General features: G+C 41.5%; 1 protein-coding gene across 3 annotated transcripts in view; it reads left to right on the forward strand.

Annotated features, from left to right (window-relative positions):
- banp (BTG3 associated nuclear protein) overlaps nt 1-8,961 on the forward strand; it is a 49,476-nt gene extending 40,515 nt beyond the window's left edge. For all 3 annotated transcript variants that reach the window (XM_078256703.1, XM_078256701.1, XM_078256702.1), the window contains 2 exons: nt 3,045-3,185; nt 7,883-8,961. In XM_078256703.1, coding sequence (XP_078112829.1) covers nt 3,045-3,185; nt 7,883-7,999 — 258 coding nt within the window. In that variant the 3' untranslated portion in view covers nt 8,000-8,961. The remainder of the gene's footprint in view (nt 1-3,044; nt 3,186-7,882) is intronic.
- Nucleotides 8,962-21,862: the final 12,901 nt, after the last annotated feature.

Genomic DNA, 21,862 nt, shown 5'->3' on the forward strand with positions numbered 1-21,862 from the left:
ATTGCCAAACAACTTAATGATGATTATGTCCTATTAGCAGAATGAGGAGTAATTATCATCATCATATAATCACGTAATGGTGCTCAGTAGAGTTTTACATGAAATGAAATTATAGACAACAAATCAGAAATGCATGCTATAGGGAACAAAATATTATACTACAAGACAAATGTATCCTCTGAGTACACTTTCCTGGCAACTTCCGTGAAGTGGATGTACATCTCTTGAGCATAGATTTCTCTTTTGCATGTTTTCGAGTGAGTCATACTTTGAAGCCAAGTATGACAGTATTACACCCAAATAGTGGGGAGGAGTTGCTCTGACAAAGCGAGTCGTGGGACAGGATGTGGACCCGAGAAGTTCCTGTGTAATCGCTGCAGAGATCTCACACACCGTTCCAACTCTGTAAATGCTTTTGTGAGCCTCTGTCTGCTGCTCCTCACAGCTGAGAATGCAAACTGCTCTCAAATGGAGGCTGTGAATCTAATTGAGTGAGACAAGTGTTTACAATCTCAAGTATCAAACATAGAATCTCTTGATCTGCGGCAATTATACACTTTCAGTACAGACACACGATCATGCTTGGCTTTACACACACACACACACACACACACACACACGTTCACATACAAACGTTCACATACAAACGACTGCAGACAGATGCACACTTGGCAGAAGCTGCATTTGATTCCTATTAAGAGAACAGTGTGAGGAAGTGTAGGATGGATCTATATAGATGTCTGCCACGAAGAAACACTTGACAGCTGTTAATACATTTGGGTTCTCACTGTTCTCAATCAGCTGACTGATTTAGCATTATTTTTTTTTTATGGATTTAGTCTCTGTGGGACTTCAAGCATGTATATGCACAGGAATAGTTCAACAATTTTCAATTTTTGGAAAATATGCTCATTCACTAGTGCCAAGCGACAGTTAGACAGAGCCAATCAAGCTATTTCTGCCTGCTCCCAGTCTTTATGTGAAGCTAAGCTAACTGGCTGCTAGCTCCAGCTATATATTTAATGCCCAGACATAAGAGTGGTATCGATCTTCTGCTAACTATCTGCAAGAAAACAAATATGCATATTTCCCGACATATCAAACTATTCCTTTAACTGGATCATTACTGTTTACACCAACCCTCCATGCTAATGCTCAAATTGATCAGGAATGTTTTATGGGTCCAAAAACACTTCAGCTTCATTTGACCCAGCTCTAACAGTCTTCTGCTATAACAACAGTCTAGTTCACTCAGCCTCGATCCATGTCGGTGCTCGAAGTGTCCCGGTTGTCTGATCGGGTGAGTCAGGCAGACTTCTTACTCTAATAACTTCCATCGGGCCGTCTCGGCCTGGCATATTATGGTGATGAGGTGGCAGATTTTGTGGTGAAACTGGCAGAGTCTCTTAGATGACGAGGCAAGTCGGGGGGTTAACTGAACCTTTGGGGCCCGTCACTAACTCAGAACTTCAAAGAAAAGGATGGACTTGGGGTTGGGATGCAGTGTGGGACTCCGGGATTGGAAGGGTTAGGGGGCAACAAACCTCATCTGTAATTGAGGTTTGTGAGGTTTTGGTTTTTTGCAGGCTTGCATATTCTCCCTTAAATTTTTAGTGTCTGCTGAGCATGTCCCAGCCAGTCCCAGTACCAAGTGCAGCAGGAAGAGGACTGAGCTGGAGACAGAAACCTCACATAACATCGCAGAGAAAGCACACAAAGACAACATACATATGAAACCTGCAAGACAGGAAACACTGAAAGTGGCCTCTGTTCAGTCCAAGGCCATGACACTGGGAAAAATATAAATGAGACCATGCTGTAGAAATGCCTTTTATTTCAAACCAGTAAACCCCCACACACACACACACACACACACACACACACACACACACACACACACACACACTTTCTTGTTGGAAAGCTCTTTGCCACACTGGAGGGTAGTAGTGTCGTATCTGACCCCTGTCTGTTTAAAATGAACATGCACTAAGCTGATTGAATGTTTCCCTCCCTTCGTTCTGTGTCTGTGTTGACAGGATGATTGCATGTTAATTTGTATGTCTGTTGTCACATGGGAGTTATGTTATCCAAATGAACAGCAGTATGCTGTGTGTGTGTGTGTGTGTGTGTGTGTGTGTGTGTGTGTGTGTGTGTGTGTGTGTGTGTGTGTGTGTGTGTGTGTGTGTGTGTGTGTGTGTGTGTGTGTGTGTGTGTGTAACCCTAACACACACACACGCTGTCCTTTTATGCGTTTGTGGTCACAGTCTATCTATAGGAATGACCTCAACAAACTATAGGAATACCCAACAGCACTCCAGCTGCGCTGCTCTGTAATTAGTGCGTCAAAACCACAGAGCTCTAATGTCGCCTGGCTGACTTTCAGCGCTGTGGGAGCTTAGGATCCCCCTGCGATGTCTCACTCTCCATTCTCTGCCAATTTCCCTTATTTCTTTGTCTAAATATGGCTTAAATTAAATGAACCCAAATAAAAAAGGAATCGTAACTAGCCTATCATGTTATGGAGCCTAGGAAAACAAAACTTGGGAAAAAATATAATTGAATTGAATGGACCATAAAGTTCCTCTCCAACTCAATGTATAAACAGAGCACGGGATGAGAAGCAGTGAGAACAGCAGGACTGAAATGTTTGTTTACGTCACTCAGATTCCGCCGCCTGACTCTTTCCTTGCCACAATGTTATTTGGTGCGTCTGTGTGACACCATGCTCGTACACACTGATTGTAATGAATAAAAGAACATATACACATCAGATAGGACATAAATGAGGCTTGCTGCCGTTTGTTTTTATTTGTTTCTTGTTCCAATGGTTTGTGCTGTAGCTAATTGCAGAGCCAGCCTGATTGTTGCTTTTTAAACTCAGCTGGATAAAGCTGATGAGGGGAGTTTCATTCGGGATCTGTTGCACTTTTATGTGGAAGTGTGATGAAGATTGATTGATTGACTGATGATTATTTTGCGAATGGATTGAAAACGTCAGTCATGGTTGACTCATTTTTTGTCTTCTCCGGCCTTGTCTGTCCTAGGTTTTGCGTGGGGCTCAGCTCATAGCAGTGGCATCAGCTGATGGCGGAGCCACAGCAGTTGAGGGCTCCCCCCTCCCCCCTGACATCCAGGTGCAGTACGTCCAACTAGCCCCCGTCACAGATCACACAGCTGCCGTACAGGTAAAACCACACACAAACAAACACAAACAAACAAACTCTTCCAGGCTCTCATACACGTGTACACAGACACAGATGGTTTGTAACTGGGTAGCATTCTAAGAGCTGTAAGTATGCATATGTTGTGTGAGGTGAAACTACTAATCTAAATTACTCCCACTACACAATATCTGTTCCCCACCTCTTTTCCTCCATCTGAAGTACATATTGTAGATCAGGAATCAGTCCTTCAGCGATGCTATTAATTATGCTGAGTACTCAGTGCTCGGCCAGAAGATAAAAATGCCAGGATTTTGCTTATTTTAGTACTCTGATGTGTAGAAGTAACAGAGATTAACTAAAACAGTGTTTCCTCTATGTTGATTTTGCAGCCCGCCACGGCAACATTTCTGCCGCCACGTATCAGAAATAGAGCAGACGCACAACAGGGTTTTCGCTATGTACATGTAGCAGCGGCGCACCGCCGCTCCTTCAGCTGTTTTTGAAAAGTCATAAAGTCGTAATTACACGACTCTGCAGAGCCGTCTGCTCTACTGAACTCAAGCGAACTGTCATCCGCTCTCTCTCCCCTTTAGGGTGAGCAACTGGAACAGTGACAGGACGTCATCACTCGCGAAGTCATTGAAATATGACAGCTACAGTTTATTGGAAAATAGCATTGTGGACACTGAATTTGATGAATTTACTGTTTATCGGAAGAAGAAGCTAACGTTAGCGAACGCTGCGGTCCCTCTGCCTCTGACTCCCCGCTGCAGGAGACGTTTCCACCGAAACGCTGTATTAACGTTACTGTTTTAAAACCAGGTTAGTGGGGGGGCATACTGCTCAAAACCAACATGAAAAACGTAACCAGTGATGTTCACTCAGTGTTTCGTTTTGTTGTTAAACTGTGTGTAAAATGGGCGGTGACGTTAAATCACCGGTTTCAGGTAACGGCACCCTACGGTACCGTCTATTTGCTGGATGGTTTCAAGGTAACGGTCGGTAGCTAACATTAGCAGATAAGCCCGTTGATAGCAACGCTATTGTTCATATTTTGGCACAATGTTTCTGACCGTAGTAGTGGTCATAGTGACTGAAAGTGTGATGTGAGATGCTAAAAAGAAACTACACGCTGTTTTCAGGTAACGTTACTTTTTGATGTTCAACACCCAGAATGTATTTTCACTTAATTGCCAGTTCTGAAACTGTGACTTTTTTTTTGGGGTCACAGCTGAAAATGCATACTCTTTTAAAGGAGTGGCCAATTGTTTGTTTTTGTTTTTATTGTTTTTTGACTTAATAATTTAGCTCCAGCCCCCTGAAAATTAAAACAGAGTTCATCTTTTGTATCCTTCATTATGTATTTTCCCAATTCTAGGAGTCCATACATGTCTTCTTCTCTTGTGTAATATTTCTATTCTTCTTTCTTTTCCTTCTCATGAGAAATTAGGAGCTGACTAGCTGCCAAAGTTTCTGGTTGTTGGGGCTGACACCTGCCCTCTTTTGTGCTATTGTGGTTTGATCAGCTTCATAATGAGGCAGAATAAATCCTGTAATATTTCACTCATAATTACTGTAATGTTGAAATGGAAACATGAGTGATGATTTTTATTGCAATTTAGCTTAACTACTTGCAGGTACAATGGGTCTCCTTTTCTCTTGTCGTAATTTTGCTCAGCTTTCAGTCATTATGATGGTTGTTTGGACAAACAGTAATTTAACATAATAAAGGGTAGTGGATGGAATGTTACAAGGAGAAGAGTAGGAATTGGTAGATATGCCTAAAATACCTTGATGATTGTGCTTTTTGAGCAACAACCACATGTGGAATCGGGATGGTGCACAGGCACCCGGCATATTGGCCTTTTGAAGTGGTCATTTTGACTCTGCGAGGAATATAAAAGAACCACACTTTTCCGTTGTTCTCTCTGCTTTTTGTTTTTCCCAAATATGTTGAATATCACATTTTCTCCCTACTGATTCTTTCCCTCAAGTCCCATGCTAAAACGGTGCCCTCTAGTCCTGCTGTGAGTCTTTGTTGTGTTGTTTCAGTATAAACAGAGAGAACTTCAAAGGATTTATGGCTGTTTAAAATACCAATCCTGTCCTGATATGGATCTCCCTACAGACACCCACGCACCAGGTTTTGGAATTTTCAAGTTAAAACGTTGCTTCCTATATTGATGAATTGTTTTGGGGTGAAGATGATAGACTGATGGACTCCAGCACGCATACACAATCATTGCCACGTACATTGTATTCCAAGGTTCGTACTGTTGCTTGGCGCAGCGAGCAATCAAACTGTTTGTTTACTCAAGTGATTCGTTTGAATGGATTTTTTTTAGATCTGAAAAGAGCTAATTTTTTCTTAATGTTTGATTGTACACAGATCTTGACAGAAATCAACAAAGTACACAGAGATCTGGTCATCAGCAATCTGTGTGGTGGAGTTTGGGTTCAGTAAGAGCGCAGGGACATGCTGAAGGACCGAATCAAACAGCTTGTTAACAATGTGGTGTTTATTCATCAAACGATATTCAAACTCGTCAACGGCAGATTTCATTAGACTTCAGTGCCAAAATATCGTACGTGCCAAGAAAATAGGTTGGTGCAATACAAGTGTACTTTTTTTTTTTTAAGCATGCCTTGAAGGACTTTACAGAGTAAGAACCTACCTAGTCTATATCCTGAGGCCGGATATCTGTTGCCTTGGGCTGTGTTGACATTTTAAACTCCGGTCGATTTATGAAGACTACGGTTAACCTTTTCTCAGATCTCTGCTGGGTAAATCCAGACAGCTAGCTAGACTATCTGTCCAATCTGAGTTTTCTGTTGCATGACTAAAACAACTTTTAAACGTACACGTTCCACCAAAACAAGTTCCTTCCGAGCCTATTTCGCAGCGGCTCCGCGGCTTTTCCGGTGCTTAGCCCCGCCCAAGACGATTGTGATTGGTTTAAAGAAATGCCAATAAACCAGAGCACGTTTTCCTCCCATCCCCGAATGCTATGTGGAGTAGCCAGACCCTCCTCCAGCGCGCTTTGGAGGAGGGTCTGGCAAAGCGAGACTAGAACCTACCAAACGCTATCCAACCAATAATCAATCATAGGACAAAATATGTAATGCAATACAATTAAAACACAAGGAAGGAAATAAGGACATAGAATAGCATTGACCAATTGCAACTACAAAAAAGTTTTTGCAAAACTAAAAACTACAGTAAAGTAGCCCATGTGGGAGCATAGATACTTGGCTTGGCCAGTCTGGTACAGAGTGGTTTATTATCACAGTTGGGTTTTGATGTCCTAACGTGTAAACATCGCTGGCTTTCAGTTCAAAGTTCAGAGGAAGGTTAGCGCTGTTCTTTTCCCCTTTTTCTGAAAAGTGTTGAATTGAGAAAATTGCTCTCATCTGTTTCCAGACATATGGTAGCATTTATGCAAGTTCTTGAAAAATTTCTTAGGCTTTTGTATTAATTTATCTCTGCATTTCCCCTCTCTTATTATTAAATAGTTTCCATTACCCAAACTAGATGAATTAGGGACGGCTGGGTAGCTCACCTGGTAGAGCAGGCGCCGACATATAGAGGTTTACTCCTCGATGCAGCTGCCGCAGGTTTCGACACCCGACCTGCGGCCCTTTGCTGCATGTCATTCCCCCTCTCGTTCCCCTTTTAATGTCTAGATCTGTCCGATGAAAATAAAGGCCTAAAATGCCCCAAAAAATATCTTTAAACTAGATGAATTAGGGGGCAACACACTGTGATTTTTTTGCATTCCAAGGGGCATTTCTGCAAGTTGGTAATAATCTGTGGCTAAATTTGGCACAGCATGGTTTACCTCCTACTCGGGTCTAAAGTTGGTACTACAGAGCACCAACAGTATGGTTTAACCACACTTCTTGCAAACATGCCAGAATAGCTTCTAAAGCATACAATTCAAAGCAATGGATCCATTAACTTTGAGTATTTCCAAATGGAGAACAAGGCCTGTAGTGAGACACTTCAATATGTCCAATGTTTCAAATGCTCAGTGAAAAAAGCATGGATCCATATGAGTTTTACTTGGCCTCTTTAAGGCCAGTGGTAACAGTGTGTCAGCCTCATCTGTTGTTGCACTGTGTGCGCTGCTGTGGTGCAGCTGTGCTCCATTCAGTGCTGTTGTCTAGTGACAGGCATGTTGGGCTTGAGTGCGGATTACATGCTGCAGGTGTGTTTGAGGGAACCTTTGGCGTGCATTCAAGGAAGGAGTGAGTCACTCTTCATGGTCATCATCCAGGACTGAGTCATGAACCTCTCATCTTTTGAGGGTTTTTTTATCCACACAATACCTCGCTCTGTCTGACACCGACCATAGAGACAGAGTCAGAGAGCATTAAAATACAAATGGCTCATCACTTGTCAAGTCTCTCTCCACCTGTCGCTCTGCCTCTTTTCTCGGCCCTTCCACCGACTGTCTTCTTCTTTCTTCTCTCTGATATATCTCTTCTCTAATCTCTCGTCATTCCTCTGCTCCTTCTATCTTTAGTCCATTCACTGTGTCTCCCACAATGACACATGGACAGGGGCTACAGTATGGTTTGGTCTCCATCTGTTAGTTTACAGGAAACACACTTGTGTTACAGCTTTTTCTAATTACACTGATTAGCTCAAGCCAGGTCAGATCTCGCAGTCTTCCCATTTGTTACCGCTTCCCTCTCCTCTCTTTCATGTGTCCCAGGCTGCTGAGCTGGCCCCTGCCCTGCAGGCGGACATGGAGGTGAAAGAAGCCATCCAGGGTGCCATCCAGGGAGAGAACGGCGAAGTGGTCCAGATTGTCACCTCTGTGGCCACCTGAGAGCCCCGCCTGGTTCAGCGCAGCCCAGAACTCTGCTCCACAGCATGGCCTGACGAGTCTCAGAGGTCGACAAATGCACACAGTCTGATAAACAATGGAGTCAGAAAGCATTTTTAATAAATATGTCTATTCTGTAGGTCACTGGTGAAACACAGGGAAAAAGGATTTTTCAGAAGGTTTTTTTTTTGTTTCCCCTGCAAATTTCTCAATTCATTGCCAACCAGATGTCGCAATGTGGAAATGTCCACAGAGAACTTGAAAAGACTGATACTCCAAAATCAGCTATGGCCTCTCTGGTGTTTTCATCACCATGAGGGCCTGGCCCACTGCAGAATACACAGTGGGATTATTGTCTATCCAGGGAGGATGCTGCTTATGCAGACCATCACCCTGCCACTTCATCAGCACACACGCTTGTTTACATCAACTTTGGAAAACAGTGGAGTTATTTGGACCTGAGCTGCTTGGCTGACCCCGAAACCCCCATGAGGGTTTGAAAAACCCCTGAATCCCACCTCAAACAACCAGTACTGTGCTCCTTTTCTCGCCATTTCTTGTCACGGTGGACTGCATTGGAAAGTAAATTCGGCTCTGCACAGCTTCTCTTGGTTGTGATTCATTTGGTTTCCTGTCACTCTCCATGATTCAGTCCACATTATGTCTGCCGGCTGTGAGCCCTGCCTTCCTTTACTTAGCTCTTGTTGTTTTCATATTGCTTTAGCCGCACCGCTTTGTTTGTATGTTTGTGTGTTTGATTTATCTCATTGTTACATGACGAAATTTCTGGGGAGCCTTAATTTTGGAGGTAGAAGACCGTGAACTAGAAGAGATGGTGCCAGTGGTAGACAGTACAAGTTGCTTGTAGAAAACCAAGGAAACCTTGAAGTTGTTTATTCCTCCCAGTTTTGTCTTTGTGAAAGATACATTCATGTGAATAAAACATGTTTGTGGTTGCCATAAAAGTGTGTTTTTATTTTGGTTTCTCTTTATTTCCAGCAACCGTGGTCATCAAAATGGCTTCAAAGATTTCCAAGACATGACTTCGCTTTCATCCACTGCAAATAAACAATTGAAGAGAGTGTGAAATGATAGTTTGGTTTTGAGGTCTTGTTTCATGCTGTGCTAATGTATTTACTATTTTTGAAGTAAATATGTATCATGTCAACTTCAATAACCATAGCATTAGGCTACTGTAATGTCAGCAATCCTGACCAAATAGACTTTTAAACTAAGCTTTTACATGGTCTCGACAAGGTTTTTGTCAAAAGACTACTTAATATGCTGGCCTCATTATGGCAGTGTCTGAACTGTACTTACATTTCCTTTCAAATCCACTCTGAGCCCACTGCATGATTATGCTTTCCTGTCAGTAGAGATATAGAATGTGTTGGAGTGATGCTCTGCTAATGATTCATATCTCTGCAGTCGGCAACAAAAGAGATAAGCGAGACACTCTGAGGCTGTGTGTTGGTTTGGGGAAGTTTCCCATGCTCAGTGTGATGTAATGGTGTATTTTGGAGTGGGGGAAAGAACCAGGCGACAAAATGAACTTGATAAAACAACATCCACAGTCTTGGCTGCATCCTCTTGTTTCCTTTCAGTCTGTTGTTGCTGTCTCTGACCCTCATCACACTGCCTCTTCATCTTGTCCATTCCCCTCATCGGCTCCCTTACGTATTCCTCTTCTCCCACTCAACTTGTATTTTCCGCTTCCTGGAAGCTGTGTTAAAGTCCATTTACTCCCCTTTAAAATGATACACTCAGCTGGCCCATCCCTTTGAAATAATCTTGATGTAGCTGACTTAAAATGTTGGCTTGGATAACCGTCTCCCCCAGCGACCCCTCCATTAAATCTTGGACTTGGAAGGAAACAGACCCTGCACGTAATGGTCTTTTGCTCTTCGCTTTTACAACCCTGGGCTCCATCCAGGAGCTGGAGTGGTTACCATAGCGATGGACCCTCTCTCTGGGTGCCTCTAAGATAACCTGCTGAAAACAGAAATGAATGATACATGTAGAGATGAGATTGCTTGGAAGCAGAATGCATGTTTGAGGAGAAGGAGTGGAGTGATGGACAGAGCCCAGGCGGTGTATGTTTCCCTTCCTTCTATCAGCAACTCTGTGTTCTCCTGCAGTGACAGTGGCTCCGCTGGCATCTGCTTCAACACGCAAGTCCTAACCTCAGCAACTCGCCTGGCTTTTACTTTGCTTGCAAAATTTCCCTTGCTCAAACTTTTTACAAGGCTGGAGGAGTTATCTCAGGATGTGCACAGATGAGTTAACATATTTGTTGGAGCAAAAATGTCCAAACGGAATGTGTAATGGGATCGTAAATCAGCAATTGTTAATCTCTGGGAAACAAAGCTCCCCACAGCTAGAAGTTATCTTTCTCATGCCAGTGGACAGATTACACCAGATCACTGGTGTCATCGTCTACAGTTTATACACTTTTTTTTTTTCTCACTTGCTGAATATTCCTAAAGATCAAAACTTTGCCTTTAGAAACATCTCTGTAGCAGCATGGCTGTTGTTACATGCATCATAAAATAGAAAGAGCTGCTGGATGTTAGTTTTTTGAGATGTTCATTGACATCCAAAAATTGTAGCTATGGGCAATAATTGAACTGCCCTTTTGGCTGCTCAATAAAAGATGACAAGCTGCTAGAAAGATCTTTCTTGATTATCCTTTTTTATTTTATTTTTTTGCTTTGCATATGACTTGGTGTATTACTTTTTACAGCAGTAAATATCTAAATATCAGCAGTACAATTAATATAATAGATGCTAAAGGAGGGTGATCCATGAGGGCCTCCTAAGAATGTAAGGAAGAAGAAATCCACTGATCTGAAAACTATACAGGCAACTTTGCAATATTTCAATATAAGCTACATGGAAATTTCCATCCTACAGTAAATCAGGATTTACTATTCCAAGAATACTTTACAGTTTAGTTTATATTTTACTAGAATATGTATTACTTCCAAATCTATAAATCAAGCAACCAAGATGTTGTGAACCAATATTAGTTTTATGGAGTTTCCCTCACAACTGAGACTGATTTTGTGAATTTGATTTAAAAAGTAACTCTTCTTTAACAGAGCAGCTCAACACTGTTTTGAGTATCAGTTATCGATTTACAGACTCCACACAAATACAAGTTCTTTGGTTATTTTGTTACCAGTGGTAGAAAAAGTACGAAGATACTGTACATTGTGTACTAATATATCTATCTGTATCCTATTTGCTGCAATGACTTATACATATTTGTGTACCTGGTATTTCCTCTCCTCGTTAGCTCTCTCGACATTTTCATTAAGCTTGACGTTACTTAACCCTGCATCAACTGGCGCGAGGCTTTTAAAGAGCTGTGCACGCGCTGAATGTTGGTGATTATGTCACCTGGAAAAAGCGGAATATCCATTTCCAGCCATTTAGTTTTTTTTAACTGAATCTTCAAAGATACGAATGATAATTTAATAAGACCCAGCAGCGAATTCCTTGACTCATGAAAAGTAGTAAAAAGTGTGAGGAGAGGGTTCGCAGCTGAAGCTGCGTGGATGGGAGGTACTCCAGTTTAGGGACCAGATGTGAGGGAGAGGAGGGGTACAAACTCATCCAGACAACGGCTACAAAATGCTTCCTGGTCAACGAGTTTGTTCAAAACAAACTGTAAAAGTTGACAGCTCGGACCTACGATTTAATGCTTCTACTTTTGGCGTCGAAGGTAAGTTGGTATTTGATGTGCCGTGCAGTGTTAATTTTGAAACGCATTACGTCGTTGAACTGAAGGTGAACTTAGACGTGATGACGTGAGGGGGGGGTAACTGCTTTTTACGGGCTCACGAGGTGTTTTCTGATCTCTGCTGCTTTCTTTACGACGTTTACTTGAATTTGACCGCCCGGCAATAACATTAAAACCTACCCAACTCTATCCAAATTCTGTGGTAGGCTTTTCACGGTACTCCGGCTCACAATGTGCCTCATCTGACAGACTGTCAAACGTTTGAATGCGAAGAAAGAAGCAGGTGCACCATGCCAAGGGCCCCTAACCAAAAAAAAAATATATATATATAAAGATCTAAAAAAGAGATTTAGCCTACTGGATTACACTTTGTATTTTATAGGTGATAAATTAAAGACAGAAAAGTCAATAGTCTCATGTGATAAACCATACAACTTCATTGAAGGTGACTCTCCTTTGGGAATCTACCTGTGCACAGCTTATGAGGTATGGGGGCTTCCCTTTTATTTATTTTTCATAACTTCTAAACTATACATAATATGATTTATTTGAAGGAGATATTATCTGTGTGTGTGTGTGTGTGTGTTTGTGTTGTGATCTTAATGTGTGTGGGTTGCAAGAAATGTTGTCTTGGATAACTAGGAGGCCGTGCCATAAACATGTGTCACAGTGTCTGAACCAGAGGTATTTATACAATGTGTATTGTGGTCTGTTTGAGCAAGTGACTGTAACACATTTTATTAGCATCGAATGCCATTACAAGTAATTGAGAGCCTACTGTTTACTGTAAGCTGCCGGAAACTTAATAAGATCTACACTGCCAATGTCAGTATAACAAGATTTCTGGGAAGACTTTCATACAGTATTACTTTTGCAAGTTGGTAAAGAATAGAAAGTTACATTTACAGGAAGTACATTGACCTAGTTGTCAATACCTGGAACACAGTACCTGACACTGTGCATATTTTGCCTCAGCTATGTCTCTTTCCTTATCGTGAAATGCTCTATATGGCAGATGGCAACTCACGGAAAAAAAATCCAGATTGATAACGTCTGTGCAAATGTAAATATGCATCAGTTTAAGGATAACTTCAGTTTGAAAGACAAGTATTGTTCTTACAGTATAGGTCAGAGATAGAAATGACTGCATCTTGCAGTGTATTTTTTTAATGCTTTGTGAGTTTTAACATGCCAGAATGGTCCTTTTGTTTTCAGACTTTAGGGACCTAGAGAGGTCGTCCAGTTTGGACTGAGGCCGACTCTGATTCCATGGGAGAACGACTGCTTGTTTGTTAACGCCAGTAAGCTCTCACGTGATGAAAGGAAACTCCAATTTGCTTTTCGTTGCGCAGAAGTGTAAGTGCTTTGAGAGAGGCTGTCTTCGATTTACTTCCTCTTATCTTTGTTATGGTTATAATAAATATGATTATGCCAGATGTGGCATGCGGTACAAGGCTTTGGCTGGAGCCAAAAATGGTTGATAACTCAACATGTTTTCCTCCAGTCCAACCGTAACAGGAGGTCAGCCCAGGAAAAAAGGGACTCCAAGGTTTCAACACCAGTGTCTGACACTGCATACCACCATGTCTGGTTATATTCACACATTAACCTATCAGGATTGAAGAGCGTCACACTGTGTGTTTTTGTGTGTGTGTGTGCACGCTGGGGGGGGGGGGTTGCTGGCAGCCTGGCACTGGCACTGGCACATTCATTTACAGTTTGTGTGTACGCAGGGCAGAGAGACATGTTTTATTGTGTTTGAGTGTTTATGGGCTTCATAAAGTGAGCGCTTTGCCTCCTATTGGTATATTGGCATACAGCAGAAAGTCTCCTTGTCTAAGCATAGAGTCTTAGGCCAAGCCATTCGCTGGCTCACCAAAACCCAGTCTGCACAAGACAGTCTGCCACCAAAGTCACTAGAGGACAAGAGACAGTAAAGCCTTGTTTAGTCTTTAAAAAATGTCCCTAGCTATACAGGCTGGATACATGATAGCAGCATAGAGAGATAATGAGTTTTCACATTCATATAAAACGCCAATACATTGATATATCAACAGGATTGGACTGATTCAGCTTGTATGACTCAAGCAAAGTGTCAGGGAGGAGATAAAGACCTTCTTCTGACATTGCAGTGGGTTGGGGAGTAAACAAGAGGATCTTTGGATGAAGAAAGATTTTAATGAAAGGTAAAATAATTACACAGGGAGTAAGGCAAGAGGAGGACTGCTAAACATCAACATGCTTTCCAATTTTAGCTGGGTCAGAGTCCTCTAAGGCCAACAACCATCACAAAACCTGCGTGTATACTACTGATGGCAGGTGTTTACTCAGCAGTTGAAAGATGTTCAGCACAGTACTTTCGTAACACTAATTGACCATTACAATTCTCTGTTATGTTAATGCAGCTGGTCATTGGCAGCTAATTCATATTACAAATACAAGCTGGAAAGTAATTTATACATCATTGAGGGGAATTTCATTTCCCTTGGTTTATCATAGACATGATCAATATATATTGTAATATTTTTGCATCTTAACACATCTTTGGGGCAGCTCAGTCTGTTTTTGTATTTCCTGTTGTTCCTTATTACATGTGATAGTGTAGAGTGGAAAGTGAGAGATGGGTGAGAGGGAGCAGCAGATAAAAATAATAAATTGGAATAGTCTCACAAGAAGAAAGCTTGGCTATATTTTTCATATATTGCATAGGCCTGATCTGGAAATTATGTTTGGGGGTCATACTATATATCATGAGGAGTAGACTTCACTTTTAATGGTGTGAGCATGGGTGTTCCATTTACCTGGGAACTCAGAAGACGAAGCTGGGAATGACGCCACACCCGAGTTGAATGCGTTCCATTTACAAGTCGGATTTTTCATTGTGGGGATAGCTATAGCCAGGTTAGCCATTGCTAGCAATACCAGTTGTTAACAATGCATCACGCTGTTTTTGTGCATACAAACGTAAGCGTAACAACACGATAGAAGATGGACAGGACTGTGTGTATGACCAATTAAGTGCGACACAAATAAGACAGAAGTGCTAATAACTGTATGTTACTACAGCTTTCACTACTGTTGTTTCAGGGGGCAGCCATGTTGGATTTTGAACTCGGGTATACTGCGAGGTTGTCGAGTTCCGAGCTCGGAAATCCGAGGTCAGGGGGCGTGTTTCCGACTTTGTCCTCGGAAAATCCGACTTCCGAATACAAATGGAACGCACTATAAGTACCAGCTCAAAGTGATCCTGTTTCTTTAAGAGAGTGTTGCATTATGGATTGTTTGTAGCTTAGCATTGCTAGGCTAGCAAATTCCACCCTTTCTGTCTCCAGTGAACCCCAGTTTAATCTACTAGAATAATTTGCCAGTTTATGTAACTTGCTGCCATAGAGAAAATAAATTGTTGACTGGTAGCGTCTTTACCGTAGAAATAGGTCGGACAGAACCTTTAGTAATATAACGCCACAAAATATCTTTTTAGAAAACGGTGAGCCCAAAAGACCACATGCCTCGAACAGCGGAGTGTGTGAGTATATTTCTTTTTATGTTTCTTATTCCAGAAGTAACAAATCCTCCATTTTGACTTGTCATAGTTGGATAAGCCCAGGTGTGACTAATAGCACTAACGATGGCTTTGTTCTACTCAACAGTAAGAGTGACAGTGAACATGCACAATAGCAGAAACCTGAAATCAAAGTAGCTAAGTGGAATTCAGCCATCATTTATTTTAATTATTTACATCTGTGCTTTTTCTACTGTGACATGTCGAAATGTGAGAAAGTTCAAATAAGGTAAAGTCTGCACAGGTGAGGAGTGACATGACATGACAACCAAAGACACCACATCGTGGTGGTAGCTAATTTTAAAGCTATCTAGTTCCCTGAGTAATACACCTCTGCACAAGCAGTTAACAAATAAATTAAAACAAAGTTGTCTTTTAAGTTTGGTTAATCCATTCTGGGTGAATAAATAGTGTTAATGATAGTAGGTATTATGACATTAGCTAAGCCTGCTATATTGGGTCATATAATAGTTTTCTGTTAGCAATCTGTAGTGATGTTGTTAGTAGGATGGAATGTAACTTGTAGCTGTAGTGGAGGAGTTCAAAATACAGCATGATGGTAATGACCTGCTGTCTGAAAACACACCTTAAGTATAGCACTGCCAAGCTAGAGTACCTGTATGGTAACTATTGTAGTGGCCTTTTTAGCTCTCTTTGTGTCTGGATGAATGGATATGATACTGTCGATTGATTCAGGTACTGAAAGCACCTCCTAAAGCACTATTGTAGGAAAAATCTTTTTTTAGGGGTCCAAGCCCGAGGGGGCTGGGAACTGCGTTTGCAATGCAATGCGGTTCACAGATCCAGCGGAGCTGTGGAACCCTATTGTTTTCCTAAGGTTTCTTATTATTATTCTCCGCCTAAAACTGATGCTACAGCCTAAACCATACATATCCACGCGTTCCCTGAATTCAGCTGAATCTCCTGATATAGGCCATGCCCATTTCCACCTATACTTTTATGCTAAATCTTGATTCTTTTTCTAACTCCTCCTAGATCGTGCGACCGATCTGCACGAAACTTGGCAAGTAGCATCGCCAGACCGACCTGACAAAAGGTTATCAAAAGAAATTTTATCGGATGAAAATTGCGAAAATTACGCACAAACAAATTTGTGTAGCTAGCTACGAAAACACGAACTTTGTCATATCTCAGCCAAAATAAAAGCCAAACTTTAGATTATTTTTTGCCATGACCCTCTGGGCCTCCAAAACATTTTTTTACGAAAATTGGCCACTAGGGGGTGCTACAAGTACAAAAAGATTATATCTCATGAACGTCTCATTTGATTTTTACGAAATTTTGAGGGTAGCCTACCATCTAGGGCCACTCCTGAGGCCACGCCTACAGTGGGGTACTGATTTGTCAAAGTGGGCGTGGCCTATGCGACCCAGGTTTGGATTCACCACTTACACTAATGTGAGCAACTTCAAATTTACAGTGTAGATGTAGAATGGTTCATGGACCTCACATACCAAACTCTGTAAATGCTATCACAAACCTTGAGATTGTTGTTCAACTTGGCACTGCGATGCTCTGTACCAAATTTGGCGAAGATCGGCCATTAGGGGGGCGCTATAGTCAACGTAGAGCAGTTTTGGCCCTTTTACTCAATGTTAATGGGATATTTGCAACGGCAATGTACCGCAGACCTTGCGGCTCACACCTCTCAATATTTCCTGACGTTTGCCTCCCCACCATTACGCTTTGGGTCCTGCTTTCGCACACTCCCCAGGTCGTTGGGGGCGACTCGCGCCGGGAGGCTTGGACCCCGTCATAACTGCTTGCAGTTCTAGTTTTACTTACATTTTTTTGTTGATGAAGGTTTTGGTCAGCCTTGCTATGTTCTTCTTCTGTATATTTATTATTCTACACACCCAAGCAAACACTCCTGGGAAAGACCTACAGTACTTGATATAGTATGTTTAAACATAAAATGTACCAGCTTTCATGAACTGTGAGTTGGTGGTTTGTGGCAAATGCAAAATGTTTATTCATATGACAGTGTTTTGGATCATTACTTTAAACTCCCAGTCAATTAGGTTTTTTACTTTTGTTCTTTTAGGCCATGCCTGACACATAAAGTCCATTTCTCAGCACCTTCATGCCTCTTCTGCAGCCCATCAAGTCATGTCATTCTTTTTGTTTTCCTTAATGGCCTCCAGGAAGTGTGTGGCAACACTCAAGAGAAGGGAAAACTAGAAGCAGATCCTCATTAAATCTCTCACACTGAAATAAATCTTATGCACTGTTTTTGCTGGAAAACACAGGAAACAGGGATGTGATGTGAACCTCTCAGCTCAGGCTGTCGTCTGGCTGAGCTGTTGGTGTTCAGGTCCAATCAGGGTCCAGTGCTGTGAGACAGACTTTGCCCCGTTGTTATGATGCAAGTGAAGACAGGGGAGTGGAGAAAAGGCAATGGGCTTCATTGCCTTCCAGCTCTGACAATTATCTTTGCAATCAGCTCTGAACAAGGAGCTTTTTATTTCAAGGATCCACCCTGCCTGCACCACTCAGCTCGACTGTACTCAGCTTAGGAACATGAGGTGAATGTTGTTGTACCCAGCTGTGTCTTGGCTCAGCAATAGTATAGTGCAATTAGAGAGTGAGAGACAAGATCAGGAAACACCCAAATGCTGTGTTGTCACTGCTGAGTAACATGATGAAGTGAGTGTGGCTGGCAGAGAAATCTGGGGTCTGTTTCAGGAAGGAGGTTTAACAAACTGTGAGTCTAACCCTGATCTCTGAGTTGATTTACCCTGAGATGGGAAACTCTGAGTTTTCGGTTCCAGAACAGCTGATTTGAGTTGGTTCAATCAACTCAGAGTAGGTTGACTCAGAGTTAAGCGCGTGCACCACCACTATAAAAAGGCAGCATGAATGGAGCCATGATACTATGATTCACCATGGTAACAACCACAAAGAAACTGGTCGGCGGAAATACTCATGCGCACATCGAGTTTGAACGAATTAATGTATTTTGTTAAGAAAGCAACACAGCGGCTGCTGCAAAAGAGAGAATTTTGAGAGAGGGAAAATTGCTGCTAAAGTAAATACGTAAGTTCCAATATAGTGTATTAATATCATATTTAATTGGAAATATAATATTACTGGTGAAATGGTATTGAATCTATAATCTATTTCATTTAGGTGCAATCCTGCGGGCAAAAAAGTCCAGGCCTACTAATCCCATTCTGAGGCTGCAGCACCATCATTAACAGAATTATAATTCCTAATCTTATATTTCAAAGGGTTTACCTGCAATACTGTGGAACTCCTTTTTAATAGCTCTTACTAATTTTTGTCCAGGGAACACTACAAAAACGTTAAACACGTTTCAGAGCTACAGTGGCTTTGCTTATATGCTCCACATCACCAATGTTGTAAAGAAAATGGCCGTTTGCAAAAAAAACATAATGTGACACAAATAATCTGCTGGGATGTAGAGCATGTCCACGATGGGTGACGTTAGTGATATGAGGACGGATAAGGTTATGTAGGCTACATAACTGATAGACTGGGAAGAAAAACGATAGCCAAATAGGTAGGCTAGTATCTGGAAATGAAAATGCATCTATAGTCGGGGCCTCAATATCATCTCCCGACGTATGTTTAACTCCCTGCGAAGTAATACAGCTTCTTCATCATCGGGATCGTCGACAAACGGAAATGCCATATTTTGAGAAAAAAACGTTTTATAGTCTGCCTAACACAGTTAAAGCGTAACTCTCGCCAAAATGTAACCTAGGGTCTTTTTGTGAATGTACCTGAGTCAAACTTTCGTTTAAAAGCATATTTAGGACAGAATCACCACTTTTAAGATTTACCGTATTTTTTTTTTTCGGTCAAATGGCCTTTTGAATGGGAGTGCTAGGGGCACTTTTATGCTAGCCTCAAAATAGTTCTTTTTAAAACACTAAGAAGGCTTGACACAACATGAAACTTTGCAGGGGCTCTACACCTTAACGAAAGCATTGACAACATTGTTTGTGTACTCAGAGTTTACTAAAAAAGAAAGGTTTTGAGCAACTCACCTTAGCAGTTGTTGTTTACGCTATCCGCCATTTTCCCAGTCAAAAATAGGCGATCGCCGAATGCGAATGAACGGACTCCATAGGAGGAAATGTCATTCCTACATGAGACTCCTTTTTCAACTACAAGGTCAATATTATGTTTCACTAACAACAAAACAACGAATTATCCGTGCATTTATATGGTACTAAGCTTTTGGAGCTTTCCATCTTTACTCTCCTCCCTTGACTATTTTTGACTGGCTCGATAGACGGCGACCGGAAGAACAACAGCTACAGTGAGTTGCTCAAAACCTTTCTTTTTAGTAAACTCTGTGTACACAAACAATGTTGTCAATGCTTTTGTTAAGGTGTAGAGACCCTGGTCATACTTCGAGCAAAGTTTCATGTTGTGTCGAGCCTTCTTAGTGTTTTAGAAATAGCTATTTTGAGGCTAGCATAAAAGTGCCCCTAGCACTCCCATTCAAAAGGCCATTTGACCGAAAAACGAAAATACGGTCAATCTTAAAAGTGGCGATTCCGTCCTAAATATGCTTTTAAACGAAAGTTTGACTCGAGTACGTTCACAAAAAGACCCTAGGTTGCATTTTGGCGAGAGTTACGCTTTAACAAACCAACACTGTTTTTTTATTCATGCAGATAACAAACTGCGCTAAAATGCGCCTGATACAGACTGAATGAATGAATAAATGAGGAAATGAAAGAGCGCAGTGTCAGAGGGAGGAGACTGAGAGAAACTCAAGGTTTATTGAAGAATGCTCCCGACCAGGTTAGCTTCACAGGCTCAGTTACCATAACAACTGACTCTGAAGTTAAAGTGCCCATATTATGCTCATTTTCAGGTTCATAATTGTATTTTGAGGTTGTACCAGAATAGGTTTACATGGTTTAATGTTCAAAAAACACCATATTTTTGTTGTACTGCACATTGCTGCAGCTCCTCTTTTCACCCTGTGTGTCCAGGTCTCAGTTTTAGCTACAGAGTGAGACATCTCACTTCTGTACCATCTTTGTTGGGAGTCGCACATGCGCAGTAGCTAGGTAGGATCACATCAGCTAGCTAGCTGTTTCTCTAACTTCAGTCAGTACAAGGCAGGATAAGCCGGGAGACTTCTTCTAAACGAGGGTGTACTTCCAACTTTGCGTGGAATACCTGCAGAATAGGGACATGTAAGTGTAGAGTAGACTTTTGTAGATTATGGTGAACTTGTGTGTGTTGTAGCAGCAGTGTTTTGCCATTGAGAACGAGGGGGCTAACCGCTAGCATGCTAGCGTTTCGGCTGGTGACGTAGAAAGCCCTGCAGATTTTGAACAGCTCACCCAGAGACTGAAGGCAGGTTACATTCAGAAACCCGTATCTCACTCAAAACAGCATGGATGTTTTTTTTTCCAAGTTTGTATGCGTGTGGAAGCACCAGAGACACAAAATAACACCCCAATTTCCAGAAAAAGTGATTTTTTTCATAATAAGGGCACTTTAAATTAGTTCTCTTTCTGAAACGGGCTGGAGTAACCCCTCTCTCTCAGGTTTGATTAACCTCCCTTTCTGAAACAGAAAACTCAGTTTCCCTCATCTCAGGGTTAACAAACTCAGAGTTTTCACTAAACCTGCTTTCTGAAACGAATCCCAGATGTAAACTTGAAGGATTAATGAAACTCTGCCTGCGCTGAGTGAACTCACAGAATTTAAGGGAGGGGGGGGAGGGAATACATTTGATTGGATTGTATATTTGTGCACGATAAAGAGAATATAGTGTTAATTATCAATCATTTGTGTGGTAATGTGTTAAAGCTTTGCAGTAAATGGCTAAAATGATACCATATATGTTTGTTATATGTGTGTGGGAGACTCAAGAGAGAGCATTCATTTTTTAGACACCATCTGGTTCAGCTCTTCTTGATCACATGATCAGTGGGTAGAGGGGTTTGGTTACAATACACACACACACACACACACACACACACACACACACACGTTCACATTCTTAATTAAAGGTCACATTTAAGATTTCCTGTTTTTGTGTATGTGTTATTTTTTAACCAAGCCAGAAAGCCAACGTATTCCATTGTTTAGACCTTTTTTTCACTTATTTATGGGATGTCGTTATCAAAACTGATTTGAAATGCTCAGAATTAAATTGCATTTCACAACAACAGATTTATTCTGAATCATGTCGATCTATCATGTTATCTACCCACACTGGAGAAGATTTAGTCATATTTATTTATTAGAGATTATCTCAATTAAACCTAACATATCATACTAATATTTCCAACAGTGGTACCACATAGAGCACAGTTTATCGCTCACCATTCATCCTGTCTTCTTCTCTACTCATCAGCAGTGCACTACACATGCACAAAGAAAATCTGTGATTAACAAACCTGCAATTAGAGTTATGATGGATAGATCCCGAAGTGGAATCAGAATGTGGTAAATTGTGCGTTCAGGTTGTAATTGGTGAGCGCATTTAAAAAAATTAGCTCACAAAGTTGTTAGTGATGTTGTGTAAAGATCGATTGCTGTC

The sequence above is a fragment of the Sander vitreus genome, chromosome 8, assembly GCF_031162955.1.
Source record: "Sander vitreus isolate 19-12246 chromosome 8, sanVit1, whole genome shotgun sequence".
In the NCBI taxonomy this organism is placed as follows: domain Eukaryota; kingdom Metazoa; phylum Chordata; class Actinopteri; order Perciformes; family Percidae; genus Sander; species Sander vitreus.